The following is a 17,749-nucleotide window of genomic DNA, read 5'->3' on the forward strand; positions in this document are numbered from 1 at the left end:
CTTTTTTATCCGATGCCTAGATTTTGTGTCATTTTGGAACTACTAATGAAATAAAAAATTTTAGTAGTTCCAAAATGACACAAAATCTAGGCATCGGATAAAAAAGTTTATTTGAAGAAAGTGTATTTTTTTGTTCTTCTTAATGGCAGTACAGGCTCGTTTTTTTTAATATTGTATTTAATTACAGAGTAATTTCCACATATTAATATATTTTTCAAATTGGGCTCTGTACCGCCATACTTTATTATATTACGAATAAGTGTGCCAAATATCTCGAAAAAATATTCAAAATTACAGCCGCAATCTTGGAACGCGTTTTTGCTACCTGTTGATCGCTACTGTTTCCTCTTAATGGTTTTTTTTAACAAATCTACCATAGAAGTCTAAAGGGGCCAAATTGGCCCCGTGTAAGTTATTATCGTTTTCTGGTAAATTCGACGATCCTTTCTTTCAAATTCCTGTCGAATGGGTAAAATTATATTTATGTATGTTTATTGTAAATGGTTACCCTTATACTGGTACTGATCATCTACGTAATAAAGATACAATTGTTGGCGAACACAAGTGAACACAAAGATGCAATTGTTGGTGTAGAGGACCAAATGACGCGTCTTTATACTACAAAAGCAACTTCAAGACGATGGCCTATGTACGTGTTTTATCATACTCTTGACTTGGAAGCAATAAATGCATGGATTATTTATAAAGAAATAACTGGAAGTAGACTCAGTTTCCGTAAGTTTATTCTTCGGCTGTGTGAAGAATTATGGGCCCCATACCTTGTCTCCCGAAATCTGGAACTACGTCTAGCAACAACGTCCAACAACTATCACTGTTACTATCCAAAAACGAAAAAAATATCAGTTGAAAATATTTTGTAAAAGAAATCATACTTCAAATCATTGCCACGGTTGTAACAAGGCAATGTGTGGCAAATATCAAAAACTGCAAATTGTATGGTGTTCCGAATGTTTTTTATGGGCAGCGAATGTGTTAAACAATAAAAGTAAAAAATAAAATTAGATTCTACCGTCTAGAGTTGATTTAATTTCTTTAAACTGAGTTTTAATTGATTAAAGAACGTGGAGCCAAAATGATCCCTTTCGGCTTTCTAGGTAGGTATGCTAAGCCAGACATTCTAGTGACAATGTATGGTACTCCCCTACGTACAGTTGAGTGCGCGAGTCTTTACCCGTGCGTCATTAATACCTGGCGAGATAAAACACATACTTTTCATCTAGCATCATTCTCTTCCACACATGAAACTAATGACAAACCAGCTGCCGCCTGTTATTAAGTAAAAACACATATGTTATTTTTATGAACGATCTAGACTCAGTGCATTGAAAAGAGATAGGTACAAAGAAAAACGATTGGGGATGTTTTCACATATTTTAATTACAATTTCTGACGTTTTGGTTTGTTTACTTTTGTGGCTGTCAGTTTGTTGAATTTTTTGCTGTTATTTTGTCGAATTTTTGCATTTTGAAGTTTCTTATAGTATACAAACAGTTGTTTTCACAACTAATTTTATATTGGAGTTAGAAATTTTATGATTAGTTTATGTTATTTTACGATAAATTTTGACAACGTACAAATAACCTCATTGTTGACACAGTTAAGAAATTCTTGTGTTTAATGTTCCGCCAAAGTGCATAAAATAACAAAAAGAAAATATTTTATCGAATTTTTTTATAAATTATTTATTTATTTATTAATCAATGATAATAAAAGAATTTATTAAGCTACTTCAAATGTAGCTGTAATTATGCACCGAAATTTTAAAGCAAAACTTAAATTTGACACTATTTATTTGATAACGTCAAATTTTATACTATAACCCGTGATCGGAATAATACCCACTTTGTCACTTACTGTTGCGTTTAGTAAATTTCCGACTTATTTCGTATGCTTTAAATGATGACGCATGGGTAAAGACTCAGGGACTCAACTGTATTTTCTATTTACTACGTTTGTTTCTTGCCTGCTCCTCTTAATCCAAAATTATTGCAATTATTGCTAATTTTCTACTGCTTAATTTGCTTATCGCTTAACTTTTTGTTGTAATTGAACGACGTGACAAACCTTGGTGGACGTTACTGCACAACTGCACTACGCGCGTATAGTGTGAATTAGCGACAGTTTTAACGTAACGTTGCCGGTCCATGACGGGACGTTGACGTTCCGTAAAATGCGAATCGACCGTTAAGCAACAAAAACATTTTTGTATTTTGAGAACGATTTCCGAAGTGGAACTCGAACGTCAAATAAACTTAAGTAAAATTGTGGCTTATTCCCACCAAAAATACTAAATAATATTTTTTTATTCAAGACTAGCATTGTTAGCCAGAATCAGATCTCCTGTCAACTAGACAAATATTTTCCTCGTGCTGAAAAATTCGTACCTGAAAGATGGCTAAAAAACCATCCGTTATACCATCAACCACATCCTTTTCTTCTCTTACCATTCGGACATGGGCCAAGATCGTGCGTAGCAAGGCGGTTAGCTGAACAAAATATGATCATTTTGTTATTAAAAGTAAGTATTAATTACAAATTAAAGGGAAAGTCCCAGTGGTTGACTGTATACCATAGTTATAAAAACTTACAGAGAAGTAAAAACTTTGTTTGTAAAATGGTATAATGTTTATTAAAACTTAAGAAAAGTTTTCCAAATGGATTATAAAATTGCATCAGAACATTTTCGATCTAGTTAGATCATCAGTAGTAATTGCCCAAGAGCTCTAAAATTATTGAATTTTTCCCGAGTGACACTTTGTCAGTTTTAATTTCACGAGCCAAAGGCGAGTGAAATTATGTCAAAGTGTCACGAGGGCAAAAATTCTATATTAATTTTAGAGTTCGAGTGCAATTTGTTGCGATTATTTCATGAATAAAACTGTTCAAAACCAAAATTTTATTGTAATTTATTTATGTAAGTACAAATTAGTACAATTAAACACAAAGTTTTTATAAATATTTGACGATTGAAAGTCATCACTTTTATAATTTTTAAAACATTAATTGTCATTAATGTCACTGAATGTATTTTTTCGTAGCAACGAAGGGCATCTGACGTAATATACTTAACGACGGGCAATTATCAAAAATTATCGATTTAATTCAGATTTCTGTAGCTTTCTATTGGTCAGAATCTCCTATGAATGAAATAATCAACATAACTTCCCTGCTCGAACGAACAAAAGTGGTACTTATCAAGTTGACTGATACAGACTGAATTTCATTTTAAGGTTTCATGCAGGTTTAAATAGATCTAAAAGCATTGAATTTGTTTTAATAAATTTCAGTGTCGGGTGTGGTTTATAAGGTTTGAAAATATTAAATAGTTGCGACACAAAACTACAGTCGGCAAAATGAAGGAATACCCATGAACGATCACATTAATCACTTATTTTGTATTTGCTGTCTTTTTCTATAAATAACAAATGCTTGTTATGGAAAATGACAGCAAATACAAAATAAATGAGTGATGTGATCGTTCATGGGTATTCTTTAATTTTTCCTACTGTATGAATATTAAAGGACCAGGCAACACTCCTTATGGAAAAGTGGTCCCGGTCATATTTGATGAAAGTTTGGTCAATGATACTTCTTGATGTGTAGATTAAAAAAGTCCATGGCACCTGGGTCTGAATAACTACTATTCTCGAGTTACAGCCTTCTGAAGTTATTGGATTCGAGTGTTTGGTTTACGTTAAGTGCACTAAGTTACGGTCAAGTGAACGAAAATATTTATTATTAGAAGAAGATAAACTCATGTTCTTCATACATACTTGCGTGTTGTATATGAATTCGTGGTCAAAAATAGTTGGATCGTATTTTAGTCTTCAGAAAACCTCCGAAAAGTCTTCAGAAAACTAAAGAAGTGCGGTATAAAAGGTGCTGCTAGATCGATATAAGCATTATCATGTTTTCGTGAATACTTCTCAGTTATGGAATACCAGCAAAACTACAGTTCCGCCTTATCTTTAGAAAACTACTGAACAGTGGCGGATCTAGGGGGATGGGGGTAATTCCACTCGTAACATGTTCCAGAATAATTAAAGAAAAAATTGTTGAAACATAAAAAAATACATTAGTTGACATGAAACTTGTCCCGCATATCAGATATAAGACAGGTAGAGAACATGGACTTGATTTCAATACAAAAAAGACAAAGTAAATGGTAGTTTGTAAATGCTAAATATTAATTACAAGTGTCTATGGAAAAATCGGGTTTAAATCATCTTCGACTATTCGTATGTTAACATTTTGCTGATTTCGGTTAGATGCATCATACGTCGTGTTAACTAACGACCTATCAGGATACTTAACATTGGGTTGATGTCTTGCAAAGCCTAAAAACCATAACACACTGGTGATATGAGCACAAGTACCTACAGTTCTCGCACCAGATTGACAGGTACAGTAGTACCCGTTAATCGGTTCTTCTACAGGCTCATCTTCATCATTATCTTCATCAACCGTATAGGAAATGAATACTTGGTGTTTTGTAGCTTGCCGAAACCTAGAAAATATTCGAACTCTTATGAATCCCGGTTTATCCATATTCTCATCAGTTTGAAACTCTTCGTCATTTTCTCTTATTATTTTATCTTGTATGTAAGATGGTGCCAGTTTAATTTGATATATCCCAATCGTAAGGTCTTTTAGGTAGTCTAAGTCGAAAACAGGAAAGTTAGCAAAATCATGATTATGAAGCCTTCTCCATTGACCTATATGATTATACCTAATGATTATTTCTACCTAATGATTATACCTATATGATTATTTCTTCTATATGATTATACCTAAGTATGAATATTATAGTTGTTATAAAAATAACCCTGCAAAATTATTCTTCATAATATTTTGTATTAAAAAGCTCATCATCATTGGCTGTAGAACCCCTGGTGGACCTCGGTATGTTCGAGAATCAGCTTCCATTCCATTCTATCCTCCGCCTTGGTTTTCCAATTTCGTACTCTTAACACCCGTAACTCATCTTCTCTGGTCCTTAAATCGTACTCTGGGCCATGGGCGCCCATACCCATGGGCAGGGGGCCGTGACCCCCCTGGCTTTTCGGGTGCTTTGAATTATATATGGTTATTCAAAGTATACAAAATATAATGTGCAACATCTTCACGTTTGCCACCCCCCTAAAATTTTTTATATGGGCGCCCGTGCTCTGGGCTTACGTCTTTTTGTCACACTATCCGCTCTTTGGTTATAAATGTGTTTTGATGGCTCCATCTCGTTCATTTTCGTTAAATAAAGTTATTTAATTAATTCTGGAACATGTTACCGGTTGAATTACCCCTATCCCCCTAGATCCGCCACTGTTTAGTAGTTTTCTAAAGATAAAGCCGAACTGCAGTTTTGCTGGTATTGCATAACTGAGAAGCATTCATGAAGACATGATAATGCTTATATCGATCTAGCAGCACATTTTATACCGCACTTCTTTAGTTTTCTGAAGAATTTTAGGAGGTTTTCTGAAGACTAAAATACGATCCAACTATTTTTGACCACAAATTCATATACAACACGCAAGTATGTATGAAGAACATGAGTTTCTCTCCTTCTAATAATAAATATTTTCGTTCACTTGACCGTAAATTAGTGCACTTGACGTAAACCGAGCACCCGAATCCAATAACTTCAGAAGGCTGTAACTCGAGAATGGTAGTTATTCAGACCCAGGTGCCATGGACTTTTTTAATCTACACATCAAGAAGTATCATTGACCAAACTTTCATCAAATTTGACCGGGACCACTTTTCCATAAGGAATGTTGCCTAGTCCTTTGTTTAAATTTCATTTAAACATACGAAATAATTTAAAATATTTCGTCAAGTTCCATTTTCTTTAATGCCAATTTGTCATTATAATATATTTGTATGTAGATTTTAAGATTAGCAATAAGTGACAATGTGTAAGAAAATGAAAACAATTCACCGTGCTCTGGACTGTCACAAAAAACTTCAAGCAGAAAAGTCAGTCGAATTTTTTCCTTTTTTAAGAAGCAATACCTCTCACACCTCTCAGACATAATTTTAAGTCTTTTTAATAAACTTTGGGTCATTATTGTTTAAACAGAACTGATTTCAAAATCGGAACTAAAGATTCAAACTCAACTTTTTAATACGTTTCGATTGATGTGTTACATGTAGGTACTATTTCTGATTTCTGAATGTTTCATCTTTAATACCACCTCATTTGTCGTTCTATCTGCATTAATAACGGAGGAGTTGTATTCGCAGACGGACAGACAGACAGACAGAGAGTCATGAAACCGGAAGTATATATTTGTTCTTGTCTTGCGAGGGCGCGTCAAATAATATATCACTTGTACTATTCCGGTGACTTTACAATAATACGTCTGGTTGCTTTTCTAAAACAAAAACTCCTAGGTCAATTTTCTCACATTTAGTACCATCCTTGGATTATAAGCTTTCATTTGATACCTCATTTGTCATTCTACCTGGTTTAATGACGGAAGAGTTATATTCGTGGTCGGACGGACAGACGGACAGACAGTCTAGGTCAAATTTCTCATCTTTAATACCATCCTTGGATTATAAGCTTTCATTTGACACCTCATTTGTTATTCTACCTCTTATAATAACGGAGGAGTATTATTCGCCGTCGGACGGACAGATAGCCTTAGGTCAAATTTATCACCTTTACTACCATCCTTGGATTATAAGCTTTCATTTGATACCTCATTTGTCATTCTACCTGGTTTAATGACGGAGGAGTTATATTCGTGGTCGGACGGCAGACGGACAGACAGTCTAGGTCAAATTTCTCACCTTTAGTACCATCCTTGGATTATGAGCTTTCATTTGACACTTCATTTGTCATTCTACCTGGTATAATGTCGTAGGAGTTGTGTTCACAGACAGACGGACGTGGATAATTTAAAGTTTTCACATTTTTTCAAAATTGGGTGAAAACAACAAGGATAGTTTTCGCCCCTTAACAAACAAGCACCACACATTTTAGTCATAATGGGTGTTTTTTTAGAGTTATAGAAATATAAGTTTGCAACTGTATTTTACCTGACGGCCATTATGACAGCTGTCAAATGATTTGTCAGTTTGGTTGGGTATATTGGTTGGTTGGGATATTCTGTGGTTTAGCATTTCAGCATGAATAGGATGAGGCTTGAACAACGCTTCCAAATTGTGCAAATTTATTTTGAAAATCATGGTTCTATTCGAAATACGTATCGAGCAATACGTCCATTTTATGGTCAACATAATCGTTTATCAGAGCAATTAATACGATTAAACGTGTAACTTTTCGCACCACGTTTATTCTAATTTATTCTAAATGATATACGTATCCATAGAGACCTCGCAGTGCGTACATAAGTTTTTGTTGCTCTAAAGCGTAGTATAGAGGAAGGTTGGATACGTGTGCATCCACTGTATGGCGATTTTGCGAAAAGATCTTGGTTTACTTGTTAACAAAATCCAACTCGTTCAATAATAGAAGTTACAATCACCTAGCAAACCTTAGGTTCGGTAACTGGGCCCAAAACGAGATTGCCGTTGCTCCCGATTTTCATAAGCGAATTTTGTTTAGGGATGAAGCTCACTTTTGGTAGAATTGCTACGTCAATAAACAATACTGCCGTATTTGGAGTAAAGATAATCCTCAAGAAACACCATTACATTTAGAACAGTTGCCTGGTTGGTGTGCTTTAGTTGCTAGTGGAATCATTGGTCCGTATTTCTTCAAAAGCGATGCTGACCAGAACGTTACAGTCAATGAATCTCACTTTTGGTAGAATGGCTACGTCAATAAACAAAACTGCCGTATTTGGAGTAAAGATAATCCTCACAAAACACCATTACATTTAGAAAAACTGACTGGTTCCCGCGTACAAAAAAAAGTTGATTAATAGCAAGCTGAAAATTTGTTAATAGCGTAACGGTGTCTAGTCGGACAAATTTTGATGTAAGGGAACACTGGAACAGGGGAAGTTTTAATTGTGGAACAGGTTAAAAATTTGAAACGTCAGACTACGAAAACGTTCCATGTATTTTGTCGGACAGAACTTCCAGTTGATTTGTTACCATTTCATTAAACTCTCATGCAAAAATCAGACTGCTGTTTATCACCAACTGGGCATTTTAACCCTGCTGTCCTGTTCGGGTCTATTTGACCCAAAAAATAATTTATTTCTTATTTTACAAATTATTACGCGGCGTAACGATTTGGTGTTTCGTGACTTTATTACCTAATATGAGGTCTTTCAATTGCATATGAGATAAACAATCAACTTCCTGATTTTTTTGATAAAAATGAAATTGTTACCTATGGTACGTTCGGGTCAATGTGACCCGAGTATTTAAACCGTTAAAAATTACTTGTGTATGTGTGTTTAGTTGGCAGTATTCTATATTAGCAGTACCTGTGTGTTTGTCAGCCGCATACGTCTGTAAATAAAAACAGGTTACTGCAAGCTAAAACTTGTAAAATCAACTGTAGTGTAGCTGGACGATGTTGCAAACCAAATTATAAATATGACCAACATGGACAGACAGCATGTATTTGGAACCAACTGGAAAGACATAAATAAAGTTGGTTTCCAAGCATACATTGGTTTTTTATTTTTAGCTCGAGTTTATAAGTCCCATGGTGAATCAACTAAAAGTTTATGGAATGAAGAAACGGGTCGTACTATATTTAGATCAACAATGTCGCTTGATCTATTTACAGAAAGTTTGCCAGTAATACGTTTTGATAACAAAACTACTAGACAGGATAGAAGACGTTTTGATAAACTTGCGGCAATACGTGAAATTTATGAAACATGGGTAGAAAATGTAAACAGAACTTTTAACCCTGATAAAAATGTTACCGTCGATAAGCAACTAGTTGCCTTTAGAGGCAACCGCTCTCCCTTCAAATGGTATATTCCAGCAAGCCAGCGAAATATGGCACAAAACTTTAGGGTTTATGTAATTATGAACAGTAAAACTTCTTATGCTCTAAAATTGAAGATCTATACAGAAATGCGTGTGATGTGTGACTTGAGTAGTGATTTGAAATGCCACAATATTACGTGTATAATAACTTTTTTTCATCGTAAAATTTGGGAAAATTTCTTCTAAAACAAAGTAGATACAACGCCTGGGATTATAAGTAAAATAAACCGGAGCTTTCAGCAAAAATCGCGAATAGAGAAGTTCATAGCTCGTCTTTTTTGCTTCATGCAAGATTTGACAATATTCCCAAAAATAATAAAAATGTTGTTCTTATGAGTACTTTGCATCATGAATCGAGGCATCATGCATCATTTTCATCAAATGAAAAAGCCCCAAATTATTTTAGATTACAATTCCAATAAGGGAGCAATGGATACTCTAGATTAGCTTGTTGGCACGTATATATGTGAGAAGAGATAAATCGCTGGCCAATGATTGTTTTTTATAATCTACTGGACATTTCTGCCTACAACGCGTTCGTATTATGGGCATCAATAAATATCCAATGGAATACCAATCAATTGGGAAAACGGCGAATTTTTCTTGAGGAATTGGGAAAAAACTAATGAATCTAGTCATCATTTCCAGAAAAAATATACCAATAACTAAAGGCTCTTACGAACTGGCAAAAAGGACACGAGAATGAACAAGTAGACAAGATGGAAATGCTAGTGAACCGTCTATTAAATCTAACTCCGCCTGCTAAACGAACACGCTGTAAACTTGCCGTAAAAACGATGACAAGACAAATTGTTATATTGGATTACATCACAAACATATTTGTAAAATCCATTCTTTTTATTAATGTCCCAGTTGTAAACTGAATTAAATTTTTGTAGATATTTGTTACTAGGCTTTTTTGAAAGAAAAAATGTCTTTTGTTTTTGTTAAGAAGGTTTAAGTTACATTAATAACATAATTTTTGTTTAGTTAACCATAATTTATTGTTAGTAAAGTTTTATTTATCACCATTAGCTTATTTTATTTCGATTAAGGAGCGTAAACCATAGTTGGGTCATATTGACCCGAACAGTACATTTGTGTAGTTGACTCGAACGGGACAGCAGGGTTAATAAGTCCAACACGAAGAACATGTCAAGTGACAGGAATTATATTGGTGATAAATAGCAGTCTGATTTTTGCATGAGAGTTTACAAAGAGAGAGAGAGTCCCATAAAATACATGGAGAGTTTTCATAATCTGACGTTCCAAATTTTTAAACTGTTCCACAATTAAAACTTCCTTTATTCCAGTGTTCCCGTACATTGTAACATGCCCCAAAAAGAGGGTGTTATTTGCATAACATGAAAAGGGAATTGAAATTTGACAAGATGTTGATATGTCATATAAGGGAATGTTACACAACAAAATTCAAGGACACGGTCGCTCAGTCTCAGAGATTTAAGGAATGGATTCTTAAGGGGTGTTAATAGTATACTCTCATTAGCTTAGAAAAATTTAAAAAGATAGAAAAATCGAAATAAGGATGTAAAATAAAAAAAAATAAAATATTGGGCGCCACTGGTTACCTAAAGGAAACCAAACTTTACACAAAATATAAATATGAAAGAAAAATGGATAGATCGCTAAATCAAAATAAAACAAAATAAATAGTCTTACAGAAAATATACATAATATACAAAATATTATAATGTAACTTACCTTATTTACTCTATACTCAATATTCTATACTCAGCCAATTCTTTTGGCATTCATTGGCAATTCAAACATTATTTATTAAAAAACGAAAAAAAAATGAATTTCTGATCTCTCGGTATTACAGATTGAGATCGAGATTACCAAATCAAAAAAAATGAAAGAAAAGTTCTACATACATAAAATTAATACCTTTACGTATCATTGTCCTGGTTTCTTCTTGGTTGGTTTGTAAGTCCAAGACGCTATTTCACTACGCGAAAGTCACTTCACAATGTTAATAGCTACAGCAACAGTACATAAGGTTATCCATAGTTTATAGAAAAATTCAGCTTTGTATGCATTCTGCATTCTCAAAAACACTAATTAGCTCTACTCGAACAAAAATATTAAAAGTTTATTAAACGGGATCAAAATGAAATATATAAGCAAACTTCATGATTTAACTGTAATGTTAAACTTAGTAACACAAAAGGAAACTTCTAACTCCTGCTTGCATGTAAGAAAAGATTATTATACCAACATTGGTATAAAATGGCCGCGTTCGCCTAAAAACAGCGAAGAACGCGGTGGCCTGCGGCTTGCTAGACCATACTGGAACGAACACTTTACTCCAATACTAAGACTTCTGCAATAAAATTGCACAATAATACTCAAACTAAACTGGAACTTCCACCTTTCAGGTGCCGCTGCAAGCAACGGACCCAACAAAACTGCCCTAGGTGCTAACTATTTGCCGGTAACCACATCTCGCGGTCCGAGGCAACTGCTCGATAACTTCTAGCACTGAACTCTCAGATGGAACTCTACTCTAGCACTCTCAAATGGAACTCTACTCTAGCAATCTCAAATGGAACTGACTTACTTGATCCCCTCAAACTATAATCTCTAAAAATCAACGCCCTCTCAAAATCATCACAGGATCCATTCCATCGAGCAATTACAGATTCTAATTCCTAATTAATTAGATCTTCACCAATCAGAAAACCTAAATCATACTACGCCAAACCTCCAATTTGACGTCATGCAAAATTTCTCCACCAATAAGGGATACTTACTTTCCGTAAGCAAGTCTTTGGTTTCTCACGCACTCAGCATTTCTGCAGGTGTGCTTTACTGAGCTATTATCGCCAAACACTTGTGAGATAATATAAACAAAATTCAGACTTCGGTCTGGAAAAACCATTAAAATTCTTTGACGGCGAACTCCGATAAAGCATCAATGAGACACTCAAAGATAATCACGTCATATTTCAAAGAACGGCCAGATAAATAAAATACGTAATATTTCACATTGTGGGAACGTAGAATCGACAAAACACACATCATGCGAAAGATCTGTTAGGAACTACGACTCTTCGATACAATATGAATTTTAACGGATTGAGCATATAGGGTGGAACAAAAAAAAAATACAACGAATTTCGGACCGTTATAACATCAAAGTTTGTCCGACTAGACACCGTTAACTATTAACAAATTTTCAGCTTGCTACGCGGGATCCAGGCCTATTAGGGATGAAGCTCACTTTTGGTAGAATGGCTACGTCAATAAACAAAACTGCCGTATTTGGAGCAAAGATAATCCTCTTGAAACACCATAACATTTAGAAAAACTGACTGTTTGGTGTGCTTTATTTGCTGGTGGAATCATTGGTCCGTATTTCTTCAAAAGCGATGCTGGCCAGAACGTTCAGAACAGTCAATGGTGACCGCTATAGAGCCATGATTACTGACTTTTTCATTCCTCAATTGAACAACCATGATATACAGGAGCTGTGGTTTCAACAAGACGGCGCCACATATCACACAGGCAACGTGCCACAATTGATTTATTGAAGGAAACGTTTGGTAACCGCATAGTTTCACGTTTCGGACCCGTGAATTGGCCTCCAAGATCGTACGATTTAACACCGCTAGACTATTTTCTATTGTGATATGTGGAGTCGCTAGTCTACACCGTTAAGCCTGAAACGATTGACCGCTTGGAGGACAACATTCGCAACGTTAATCCATCGATAAGTCATCGAAAATTAGATCTCCACGTTAGACTACGTCAGAGCCAGCCATGTCATATGCCAGAAATCGTGTTTAAATTTTAATGCCAATATTATCATCTTTCGAATAAAGTAAATGCAATATCTAGGCTAGGATACTACCCAGAACAATGGAAAGTTGCTCAAATTATTCTCATACCTAAGCCAGGGAAAAATAAAACTCAGGTGACTTCATACAGACCAATAAGCCTGCTACCTGTTCTATCAAAAATCTTGGAAAAACTTCTTAAACAATTATCCCCAGTTATAGAAGAAAGGAAACTAATTCCCCAACACCAATTTGGGTTCAGAACACAACACGGAACGATAGACAGGTACATAGACTGGTAAAACACATCAGAAGTGATTTAGAAAATAAAAGGTATTGTTCTGCTGCATTCCTGGACATTGGTCAGGCCTTCGACAAGGTATGGTATGCTGGTATGCTCTTTAAACTAAAGAAAAACCTTCCCCATCCTTTTTATCAAATCCTAAAAAGCTATATTTCCAACTGACATTTCCTAGTCAAGCAGGATAATGAATACACAAGCCTAAGACCAATAAAAGCCGGAGTACCACAAGGAAGTGTCTTGGGACCGATATTGTACTTGCTCTACACTGCTGACCTACCCACAAGTAACAGAACAACGTGTGCAATTTTTGCTGATGACACTGCTGTACTAGCCTCTCACCATGATCCAAATACAGCATCCGGAATCCTTCAGAAAGACCTTAATAATATACAAAGATGGCTTAAAAATGGAAGATAAAGGCAAATGAGAGTAAATCCATCCATGTAACCTTCACCATGAAAAGACAAACATGTCCATATGTAACACTAAATGAAACGCAACTCCCACAAACCGATACTGTCAAGTACCTAGGAATCCATCTTTATAGGAGATTAACTTGGCAAAAGCACATTTTTACAAAAAGAAAACAACTAGGAATAAAATTCCGAGAAATGTACTGGATCATCGGTCGTAAATCTCAACTATCTCTTGAAAACAAGCTGCTGATATATAAATCTATATTAAAACCAGTGTGGACCTATGGTATCCAACTTTGGGGGACAGCCAGTCAAACTAACCTAGAAATACTGCAGAGATTCCAGAACAAAGTCCTTAGAACAATGCTGAATGCCCCTTGGTACGTGCCAAACTATGTGATAGAACAAGACCTCAATGTGCCATCCATAAAAACAGTAATAACAGAATATTACAAAAAATATTCCAAGAGACTAGAATCTCATCCAAACGAGTTAGCCAGCAACCTCACTGATGACCACAATGATGTACGACGCCTGAAGAGATTCAAAATAGTGGACCTAGCAAGAAGATTCGAATAATCTGTGATAACTAAACTTTTAACTTGTTTTAATTTAATTTATGTAAAGAGGGTGATCACTGGATCTCCCTCTACAGGTAAAATTTTCAATTTTTGTCAAAAAATTAACCTATTGTTCTTAGTTAAGGACATATTGTAAATATTACAACAATAAAAAAAATTATCATCTTTCGAATAAAGTAAATTTCATGTCACTTTTAAAAAAATTGTCTTTGTTGTGTTCCATTCCACATTATGTACCTATAAAAACACTTTATACATAACATCTAAGCTTAGCTTGGTTGCCACGTTTCATCAAAATTCGGTTCTTTATAATTCTGCGGTTTTACAATATTTTACCGTGAGAATGAATTAACACGAGAGTTTTGAAACATTATCAATTTTTTTATAGGTGTTCCGTAATTTCCGAATAAGATGGAGAGGAGGGAGATTGGATAGTAAATCGTACCTTATTAACAAACCAGATGGACCAATACTACTAGAATTTATTAAAAGACAAAAATGACGTGTGCCTATTTTACGAAGAACTGTTACTGATTTTATATATTCTGATCTACAATAAGACTAACTACAAGGTATTTTATAGAACATTTGATACAAATGTGTACTAATTATGGCTTTATAAGTCGCAGGTGATGCTAAAAATTTTTAAACTGATATTTTTGTACTAACTTAATTTTATTGTCAACGACTAAGTCAGATCTGTTTTAGGTTATATTTACTATTAAATAGTTTCCTCGAGACTAGAGGATATTCTTATATTTATGAAAAGACTAAGTTCTCTAAAAGTAGCTGAAATGTTCCAGTCAACGATGGGATCTTCTTGTGGTGCTTTCTCCTTTAGTGGAGGTTAGCGACTACACTGGCAAATCTGCCTCTGTAAAATGCGGCTCTAAACAAAGATATTAAATCAAGACCGGTCCAGTCTCTGATATTTCTATGCCATGAAATCTGGCACCTACCAAGACCCCGTTTTCCTTCAGTCTTACCCTGGATGATCACTTGCGCGAGTCGGTACTTTTCGTTTCTCAATATTTGTCCCAGGTAGCTTAACTTTTCTGACTTTAATGATTTTTAGCAGTTCCCTATCTGTGCCTGTTCTCCTCAGAACAGTTTCGTTGGTGGTGTGGGTTGTCCAAGGTGGTTTATGACCCACTTTACAGTCTCCGGTTTGATTTTTTTTTCAGAGAATTCCCGGTTTTGTTTTTGCTTTTTGTCTATTCCACCCCGCTTCTTGAATTCAAGCAGTTTGGACTATTCTTTTAATTCCACTAAATTTAAATCCACTAACTTAATCTTTCCTATTAATCAGACTATAATAAGCCAGTAATAGAAATATAAAAGATGGATTCAAAGAATGGTTTGATGAAGAATGTAAAATAGAATTGGATGAAAGAAATAAGTTAAGACTCAAAATGATGCAGGTGAAAACACCAGAGATGGAGATAAAATACAACGCACAAAGAAAACGAACTAAAAGAATCATAACAGCAAAGAAAAGAAAGTACAACGAATATAAATTGAAATGCATAGAAGAAAACTATAAAAATGGAGAAGTCAGAAACTTATATCAAGGAGTAAAAAATGAGAAAAAGGGGTTCCAAAGAAAACCTGTACACTACAAAAGCAAAAATGGAAGGAATTTAATAAGCGACGAAGAAATACTGAACAGATGGAGAGAATACTTCGAAGAGCTTCTAGATGAAATTCCCACAACAGAATATGCAGAAGAAGAAGAAGACAAGATAACACAAAAGATAGATAATGACATAGGAGAATATCAATGTGGATTCAGAAGAGGACGCAGCACGGTGGATCAAATTTTCCTGCTGCGTGAAATACAAGCGGAAAGCTACGAATACGGGAAATCTACAATGGCCCTATTCATTGACTTTAAACAAGCTTTTGACAGAGTTAAACGGAAAGAAATATACAAAGCACTATGCGAAATTGGAATTAGTAAAAAATTAATAAAGATGGTAAAAGTTACACTCAGAGAAACAGAGAACAGGGTTAAAATAAATGGAAAGGAAACAGAAAGTTTAGGGTCGGTGAAGGGATACGACAAGGAGACCCACTGTCATCACTGTTGTTCAGTATCCTTCTTGAAATGGTCATCAGAGAAGCCGAAATTAACAGGACAGGACTTGTATACCAACGAAAATACCAATGCTTGGCATTCGCTGATGACATAGTAATGATAGCCAGAAGTAAACAAGAATTAAAAGAAATACTAAAAAGACTAGAGGCGATAGGAAGAAAGAAAGGGATATACATAAACGAAGAAAAGACTAAATATATGGAATGGACAGAACGAGAATACACACAAGGACAATATCTGACAATAAACACAGAGGCAAAAATATATAAATTCGAAGAAGTAGAGAGATTCCAATATCTAGGAGCGAAATTCACTAGGAGACCAAATATAAAAGAAGAAATCCAAGCGAGAATTATGGCTGGTAATCGTTGTATCTTTGCTCTAAACAACTTATTAAGAAATAAGAACCTATCTAGAGGGGCTAAGATAAGAATATACAAGACAGTGATAAGACCTACAGTCTTGTATGCCAGTGAAACATGGACGATGAACAAATCCGAGCAAGTCATGCTTAAAGTGTGGGAAAGAAAAGTCCTAAGAAAAATATTTGGCGGAAAGATATGGAATGGAATGTGGATAAGAAGACCAAATGTAGAATTGGAGAGGATGTATGGTGAACCAAACATAGTAGGGATCATAAAATCACAAAGACTGAGATGGTTGGGACATATCCAAAGGATGCCAAACACGAGACTTCCCAAAAAAATACTAACGGGAGGAATAGGAGGAAAGAAGAAGAAAGGTAGACCGAAAACCAGATGGAAGAAAGATGAAAAATACATAGAAGAACTGAAAATCACAAATTGGAAAAATAAAGCAGCAAATAGGAGAGATTGGGAAGGAATAGTAAACTAAGCCATGGGCCTTCTAGGCCTGGAGAGCTAAGCTATAATATAATAATTAATCAGACTTCCAAGATTTCAGGGGCCTATCCCGATTTTATTCATTATATTATAGATGTTTCCCTGGAAGAATCTGTGACACTGAAAGTGTTTTTACTTCCGATATATTTTCAATAGATGGCATAATTTCAGCACAATTTTGTTAATTTTGTGGAAGACTCTTCAGTGTAACTGTCCAAAAAATTTTGGGACAGCTTCGCTCCTATAATTTTACAGCTTATTGAACCACCACAATTTTGGTAATCCATTTAACAATCATGATAGAGCAAAAAACACGTATAGGGCAATAATAATAGCTAGTTGGACGACAAACAACTACGTAACAAACTGTGGTACTAAATGCCCCAAAACCAGATAGAGGAATCCAATAGTAATAATCCATGGTGCTGAAATGGTACTATTAAGAGTGAGATTAGTTGTTAAACTTTTGATTACGGAGTCAATCACAGCGCAGCAAACTATAGTGCTTAAAGTTTCAGGTTGATAGTAAGATGTAGGACCAAAATAGGAGCTATTAAACAAAGCGAATAAAAACAAGCAATGGAAATAATTACAACTGTTGATTCTGTGATATCAGTTCAGATCATTTGCTGGTACTTATGATTAATGTGATTGCTAATACATTTTCAGTGAAAATAATTACTCTTTGAAAGTATTGGCGATTACATTTTTTTTATATGCGTGTCCGCGAAGGTTATAACTCCC

The 17,749-nt window shown here is 34.9% G+C and overlaps 1 protein-coding gene across 1 annotated transcript in view; it reads left to right on the forward strand.

The window, feature by feature from the left end:
• The window catches only part of LOC114336405 (cytochrome P450 302a1, mitochondrial), a 77,452-nt gene extending 60,055 nt beyond the window's left edge, over positions 1-17,397 (forward strand). Inside the window, exons 7-8 of the mRNA XM_028286763.2 lie at positions 2,333-2,539; positions 14,433-17,397. Coding sequence (XP_028142564.1) covers positions 2,333-2,539; positions 14,433-14,546 — 321 coding nt within the window. The 3' untranslated portion in view covers positions 14,547-17,397. The remainder of the gene's footprint in view (positions 1-2,332; positions 2,540-14,432) is intronic.
• Positions 17,398-17,749: the final 352 nt, after the last annotated feature.

Source organism: Diabrotica virgifera, chromosome 8, assembly GCF_917563875.1.
Source record: "Diabrotica virgifera virgifera chromosome 8, PGI_DIABVI_V3a".
In the NCBI taxonomy this organism is placed as follows: Eukaryota; Metazoa; Arthropoda; class Insecta; order Coleoptera; family Chrysomelidae; genus Diabrotica; species Diabrotica virgifera.